Here is a 7763-nt window from a genome sequence, read left to right as displayed (position 1 = left end):
CATAACAAAAGGTTGCTGCTTTCTTAATGTTAAAGAACTATATATTAGAAAGAAGCAGAATCTTTAACTTTGCACCTTTGACTATACATACATAACGACAGCAACAAGTAACTAAAGTGATGAACAAGAAAGGAGCAGATCGATGAGGTTATTGAAGGAAAGATCAACACTTGATCGTAATTGGGTGCCACTCACTGCTCATATATAGATACTTAATGATCATTTGATGACAATTAAGAACTATGGTAAGTTAAATAACGAACTTTTTACCTGGGACTCGGGAGTTTAACGCGAGCATTGTCAGGATAGATCCTTCTTCTTATTCTGATCCTGATGATGACATGCTAAATCAGTATTAAAAAACAATTACAATTGGATGGATAATTCTCTTTCAATGCCAACTGTAATTTGTAATCGGGAAGGGAGATCCCTAAGATATGTCCATTTACCTATATTCTGTTAACATAGAATCTCTTTGTATTTTGTATGATGTTAATTCACTTACTTGTATTTATCCTTTCTTATTATCTTTTCTATTATATAGGATTCTTTCTTTGTAACATTTGTATATAATAGAAAGACATCTTCTTATCATAGAAGGAGATTTGTCATCCACTTTTATGGTTTCAGAGCAAGGTTGCAAATCGTGATCCTCAATAATTCATCTTCTTCATGTCCTACCCTTCTGCTTAATATAATGATACATATGCTTATTATTAAACTAATTTCTTCCAATTATCTATTATGAAGAAATTAGTTTGTTCCTTTAGTAACTGGTCAAGAGCTCCTTGGTTTTTTGAATGGTAGCATCATTGCTCCATATGCCTTGATCACTGATTTTAGTGGTGTCACATAACCAAATTATAAGTTCAATTCTTTGGTACATACATGCAAGATGATGTTGAGTTTCTTGTTTTCTTCTATTACAATGGAGTCCATGAGTGAGGTACTGGGCTTGCAACACTCATGTAAGGCCTAACAAGCTTTTAAAGTTTCTTTTTCACACCAATCAAAAACTCACAAATTGCATTTTAAGGATGAACTCCAACTAATGCAACAAGGATCTTAGTGCATTGTTGAGTTTTCTCGAGTTTTCAAGAGATTTTGTGATTAATTGTCTATCATTGACCATTTTATAGAAATTAAGTGAAATGAAAAGAAAAAAAAAATCACCTTCATTATTCATATGAACAATGAATGTGGTAATAAGTTTACACCCTGACTCTTTCCTCCATCCTACATCCTATATTAGTGATCTTTATCAGTTTCAAAAGGCAAGAAAAATAATCTAATAAATTTATTTTTACTAGTTATTGACCTAAAAAAGTTAAAATGGTTAAATAAACCAGGTAAAAAAAAGTAAAAATTATTTGAAAGAACAAAGTGAGAGAACTATGTCCAAGTTGCTTTCATGTGCATGAAAAAAAATATATATTATGGGTTGATCGGGTTAGGTTTACCATCCTAATTCAAGCCCACGTACTGATGTTGTTGGATTCGAGCCAAGAATTTCTCACTTCTTACATGTGCTCTTAAAGAATGAGCTAAGAGGATTATAAGTTGACATCACGATAATGACTTATGTTGACTATCCAAGTTTATGGTTTGTTTGGAAGTATAGTAAAACTTGTTTTTAAAAATATTTTTTACTTGAAAATATATAAAGATAATATTTTTTATTTTTTTAAATTTATTTTTAATATTAGTATATTAAAATGATCTAAAAACATTAAAAAAAAATATTTTTTTTTTTAAAAAAGAAATTTCAAAATTTAATTAATGCCAATTCAACTATAGCCCAAGACAGGGCGTTAATAAGGAAATTAAGTGGGTACTATTTATGTGTTTGGCCCAAAACTCTCAAAATGATGTTTATATGAGTTTTAATGTGATGACGTTGCTTAATTTCCTTAAAAAGGCCCCTCTCAGCAAATAGCCCGGTGAAGAAGCAACTAGGCCCAATAGCTAAGTTGGTATGGGCCTCAACAATATACATATCAGGTCCAAGATTCTCAAGTCTCAACCCTTTGTTTTAATGAAATTGCTTAGTCCCAAGAAGTTTGATTGGACCAAATTTGGGACAAGCTAATCCCGTGAGCTTCTTGCGCAGACAATGTATTTCAATTCACAAAAACCAAATGCAAACAGGTGTGTTTTTAAATTGTTTTAAAAAAAATTTAATTTTTTTTATTTTTTCTTTAAATTAATATATTTTTAATTTTTTTTAGATTATTTTGATGTGCTTATGTCAAAAATAATTTTTTAAAAATAAAAAATATTATTTAAATGTATTTTGAAATAAAAAACACTTCCAAATACAATTTAAATATCCAAAATACTATAACCCGAAATAAGGATAAAAAACATATATTTTTAATTAAAACCTCTTTATCCCATGAATGTGCTTTTTTTATTTCTTTTTTATCAAAATATTCATTTTTTGAAACAAATAATTATCATGATCATAAAATAAAACTTTAATAAAAAATAATGTTTTCATGATTATTCTGTGGATATTTTAAAAAAATATATAAATAATACACTTGAACTTTTTGGAGTCTTTTTTATGTATCCAAGTGATAATAAAAGGCATGCGTAAAAAAGCAAAGAAATAATTTTTTTAAAAAAATTAAGATAAATAACGAAGTGTTATCCAAAAAAGTGTTTGCTAATTTTGTTAAAAAAAAAACTTATAATGAAATCCACAAAAAATATATATATTCAATAACATTTCATAAAATAATATTTTTAATATAGTTAATTATTTGGATCAAGTTTAATAAAAAACAAGATGAAAAAAACTCAATGGCATAAGAAATAGAGGCCGACGAGCGTTTGTCTAGAAGGCCCAACGCATTTTACCAAAACAGAGAACGCCACGTGCATGAGCTTGCAAGGACATGCTTATGTGCTTGGCTTTGTATTTTTTTTTTTCGCTCACAAAAAGAATAAATGACTTGTTATCCGCCTGTATTTTTTTGTTTGAAGGAAAAAATAAAATAAAATAAGGTGTTGTCTTGAATTAAATCACTAGAAAATTAGGTTTTTTATTTCTAAAAATAATTATTTTAAAATTATTTTCACTTAAAAACATTTAATTTTCACTTGCAAACATCTAAAACAGCCTTTCATACCTAAATAAAATCATTTCTAAGGTTAAATTAGTAAAAAATCAGTTAAGAAAATAAAAAAATGATCCTTAATTTAGAATCCTTCTCAATCCCTAATTTATTTTTATTGACAAGATGAGTGGGAAACAACTTGATGAAAATCTTATCCCTTAATAGAATTTATTGACATTAAAATCAATTTTTTTTTGTCATTAGAATTAGGTTAATTGACAAATTTTTTTTCTACTGTAATCCAATGACTGTTTTTCTTTTAAAATTTTTTTTAAAAAATTTTGAATTGAAATAAAATTTTCAAAAACCAAAGGTACTGAGAAGAAATTCAAAGGAAAGTAGGTAGATCTTAGTTAACTTTCTCGCACAACTTCTAATCAGCCACCCACCTGTCGTTTCCTTGTTTTACTCTTGATTGTTTTTTTGTTTGATTACAAAAAAAAAAAAATTGATGATAAAAAAGTATTACTCAAAACCGTATTGAAATCCGAGAGAGTTTATAGTGTTTTTATAATATTAATAATAATAATAATAGACTAATTTATTAGTGACTACAACTTTGTTTTAATGAAAATTATCTCTCTAAATAATTTATTTTCAAATAATTTTCGTTTTTCATTTTTTCTCGACACAAAGAAAATCCAAAATATTACCTAACTGTCTATGTTTGGTAACTATACTAGACCCCCCATCTTCACTCTCAAACTAACTTCCTGGTTTCTCACACCTTAACTAACAATAAATCCAAACTAATTAATAAAAAAAAACCCCAATTTGCAAGGTTTCAAAATCTTTAAAAATCAAATGAAAAGCCCTTAAAGATTCTCTCTTTTTAATGATATTACCGGGGGCAGACCTCTTTGATCCTCGAATTGACATGGATTCGTACCTCTCTCCCGTCGAGTCCCGGTTGGACTATGATTTCAGTTTCGCTTTCAATGACAGTAATTTCTCTGATAGGGTGTTAAAGATCGAGATCGTCGCTGGTTTGCATGATGTAAAATCAGCCGGTGATGGCTGCTCTAGCATCACTGAGTGGGCCCGTAACAGAAAGAGAAGAAGAGAAGATGTTAAGAAAGATAAAGGTGAGTACTTTCCTATTTCTTTTTTTTATAAAGTTTGGATTTCTTTTTTATGAATTTGGATGATTGGGAGTTACTTGGCTTGATATAATGTGTTTTTTGAATTGAAAGTAATGATTTTGTTGTTAATTGATAATTGTTAGCTTTGCTAAATTGTTTTTGCGACTACGATTGTCATTTATTTTATAAATTTTAATGTGAGTTTGAAAATTACGTTGCCGAAGTCAGGAAATTTAGAATATAATGTGGTTTTATGTATCAATTGATGGCTTTCTTGTTAATGGGAATTATTGGTTTTCCGTAAAGTTTCAATCTTCAGCATTGTTAACTGTCATTGGATAATTTAGAGCTTTTAGCTTTGTTCTTTATAAAAGTTTGGTTTTATTTTTTTAAAATTATGGTGACCATTTAATGGGATTTTGATTTAATGTGTTTTATGTATAAAAAATAACGACTTTCTTGCTAATGGAACTCTAAGTTTTACTTTAAAGTTCTTGTATTTAGCGATTGTGGATTCTTTGATTTTATTTGTAATAATAAAATACTACTACTAGTGTCTATGTTGATACTGGTTTTGCTGATTAGAATGTGGCTTACACTTTGTGGCATTTAGCTGTGGAAATCGTGGGGCAAAGTGAGGATGAGCAAGCACTGACTTGCAACATTCCCGACACAGAGGATACTGTGGCTTATGAAAATCAAGATGTAGAAGCTGTAGCCATGGTTGAGGGTTCTCCTACAGATGCTCAACTGGATTTTCATCAACGTGGTATTTTTCTTATTTTATTCTATTGTATCGTCTTTGCTTTTGTTGGTCACTTGCATGTAAATTGTATCCATTGCCATGTTAAAATACTTTCTGTTTGCATGATTGGTTATTTACTTGTGTAGGTGATGCTGCTGGTCCAAGCAGTGACTCATCCTGGAGCATTGATTGTTCAACAGTTCTAAGAGTTAAGAGTGTGCATATTAGCTCTGCAATATTGGCAGCCAAGAGTCTATTTTTTCACGAGGTTAGAGGTGGTGCCTTGTTTTACTCTTTTATTGTATGAACTTTGTGCCTTTATAAAGTTATGTTGTTTCTTGCAGTTATTTTTAAATGGGATAAAAGAGTCGGTGCAGCGAGACGTTACTATACAGATACATGCCTCTGGTAAATACAGTAGCATTAGGTTATTGGCTGTTTCTGGTTACTAGTGCCTATTGATGGCTTCTTTTTTATAAATATAATTTTATATAGTTTTTTCAGTGTTAGTTATGCACCTATACACATTTATGGGCCGCCATCATTTTCATTGTTTCTTTGTTCCAATCTCGACTTGATGAAGTTGTCTTATTGCTGTTTTCTGCTTCCCCTGTTTGTTCTCCTGGAGCAGAAGAAGAGGCCTTAATGGACCTCCTCAATTTTATGTATAGTAACAACTTATCAGCGAGCCGAGCAACTGCTTTGCTGGATGTGCTCTTGGCTGCTGACAAATTCAAGGTTGCATCATGCATGAGATATTGCAGCAAGTTATTGCGCAACATCCCAATGACCTGTGAATCTGCTTTGCTCTACTTGGACCTTCCTTCGAGTATTTTAATGGCCGAAGCAGCTCAGCCCCTGACGGACGCAGCAAAGAAGTTTCTATCTGTGAGATACAGAGATATATATAAGTAAGCCTCTTTTATTTGCAGCTCGATTTTCTTTGTAATTGATGGCTTGCCTGTTATTATTAGAAATTTTCATTATGATTTTATGCCAATGTTGAATGTACTAATGTATTCATTCTGGCAATGTCCACAGCTTTTGCTTAATTAAAGTGGAAAGAATATTTTGAGCTTATTCTTGTTAGCTGCTCGCAGCACTAATTTCCCATGGAATAATGTGGAAAATGCATTTGAGCTTCTGTCATTTATTTCTTGAATTATTGACCCATGCTATTGAGCTTCATTTCTGGTTAGGTTTCAGGAAGAGGTGCTTAGATTGCCTTTGGCTGGTGTTGAGGCTGTGCTATCCAGTGATTATCTCCAGGCAGCTTCAGAGGATACTATATATGACTTAGTGCTCAAGTGGGCTCATACTCATTATCCCAAATTGGAGGAGCGGAAAGAAGTTCTTGCCAAACAACTTGCTCAACTAATCCGTTTCCCATACATGACTTGTCGAAAATTGAAGAAGGTTTTAAATTGCAGTGACTTACACCCTGAATTTGCATCCAAGGTTGTGCTTGAGGCCTTGTTTTTCAAGGCTGAGACACCACATAGGCAGCATGCTCTTGCAGTAGATGTACCCAATGCTGTCAATCGCCGCTTTGTGGAGCGGGCATATAAGTACCGACCTGTCAAGGTGGTTGATTTTGAACTTCCTCATCAGCAGTGTTTGGTGTACTTGGACTTGAAGCGGGAGGAGTGTGCACAACTCTTTCCAACTGGTCGGGTGTATTCGCAAGCATTTCACCTTGGTGGACAGGGGTTTTTCTTGTCTGCCCACTGCAACATGGACCAACAGGGCACGTATCGCTGTTTTGGACTTTTTCTGGGAATGCAAGAAAAGGGATCAGCAAGCTTTGCTGTTGACTATGAGTTTGCAGCCAGGTCAAAGCCAACTGAGGGGTATGTCAACAAGTACAAAGGGAACTACACTTTCACAGGTGGGAAGGCTGTTGGGTACCGGAACCTGTTCAGTGTACACTGGGAAGCATTCATGGAAGATGACAGCAATTATTTTATTAATGGCATCCTCCATCTCAGGGCTGAGCTTACCATAAGGCAATGAGTTCTTACCTCCAGGACTCGGCTTTTGCCCTAAGTTGATTTTGGGTATTCCTTGCTGGCGTTATTTGATCTATTCATTCCAGCGATGCCTGAAACTAATCTGTCAACTATCCAAGATGCTATTTTGACCTGGCTAGATGAATTATACGTTCAGATACAAATCACACTGGGGCTCTCCTATTAAAATGCTTTGGCATTTTCACATGCAAACAATCAGGGAAGAGAAAAGAGATGAAAATTACCGTTAATTATGTTTACTTAGCTAGGATGCTAGTAGTCCAGGGACATCTTAATTACTGGAAAGTTACTGATTGAGCAATTTTTTTATGTTAGTAGTATATAGAGTGAACAGATAAAAAAGGGGGGATAATAATTACTGAGTTGTCAATATTATACTCAAAGAATCATTTTTGCTTTGTTATGGGTATTGTTCCACTACTAGAAAAGGTACATTGAAAGAGCATGTTAGAGCAATAACTCGAAAAACAAATTACACAAAACACATAATCATGTTTATATTTAATTAATTAATTAAATTTAATTCAAAAATAAAATTTAAATATTAATAACTCATAGAATAATATATTATTAATTTAATAGTAATTTAATAGTAAATTACTATAATACTAGTTTAATTTGTTTAAGTTGAAGCAACATAGAAATCGAGCTAATTTTCTGTGATGATTTTGAAGCTGTTGCTGGGTGTTATAAATATATTCAGGGCTTTTTTAAGCTACATTGCCATTTGGCATCCGTCTAGAATTTCCATGTTAATGCCCTGCAAAAGAAGAACATAGAGACC

At 32.2% G+C, this 7763-nt stretch overlaps 1 protein-coding gene across 2 annotated transcripts; it reads left to right on the top strand.

Moving 5' to 3' along the window:
* The first annotated feature begins 3715 nt into the window (after positions 1–3715).
* On the top strand, positions 3716–7468 carry LOC118033818 (BTB/POZ domain-containing protein POB1). Of its 2 annotated transcripts, none has more exons than XM_035038936.2 (6): positions 3716–4207; positions 4818–4973; positions 5096–5217; positions 5294–5357; positions 5581–5860; positions 6149–7468. In XM_035038936.2, exons 1-6 carry the CDS (start codon positions 3958–3960, stop codon positions 6960–6962), a joined length of 1686 nt encoding a protein of 561 aa, XP_034894827.1. In that variant the 5' UTR covers positions 3716–3957; the 3' UTR covers positions 6963–7468. The 2 variants fall into 2 exon arrangements, with proteins under 2 accessions (XP_034894827.1, XP_034894828.1); XM_035038937.2 differs by having other exon boundaries at positions 3998–4207; positions 4790–4973.
* Positions 7469–7763: the final 295 nt, after the last annotated feature.

This window comes from Populus alba, chromosome 1 (assembly GCF_005239225.2).
Source record: "Populus alba chromosome 1, ASM523922v2, whole genome shotgun sequence".
Classification (NCBI taxonomy): Eukaryota; Viridiplantae; Streptophyta; class Magnoliopsida; order Malpighiales; family Salicaceae; genus Populus; species Populus alba.
This window is presented reverse-complemented; position numbering and strand designations above follow the sequence as displayed.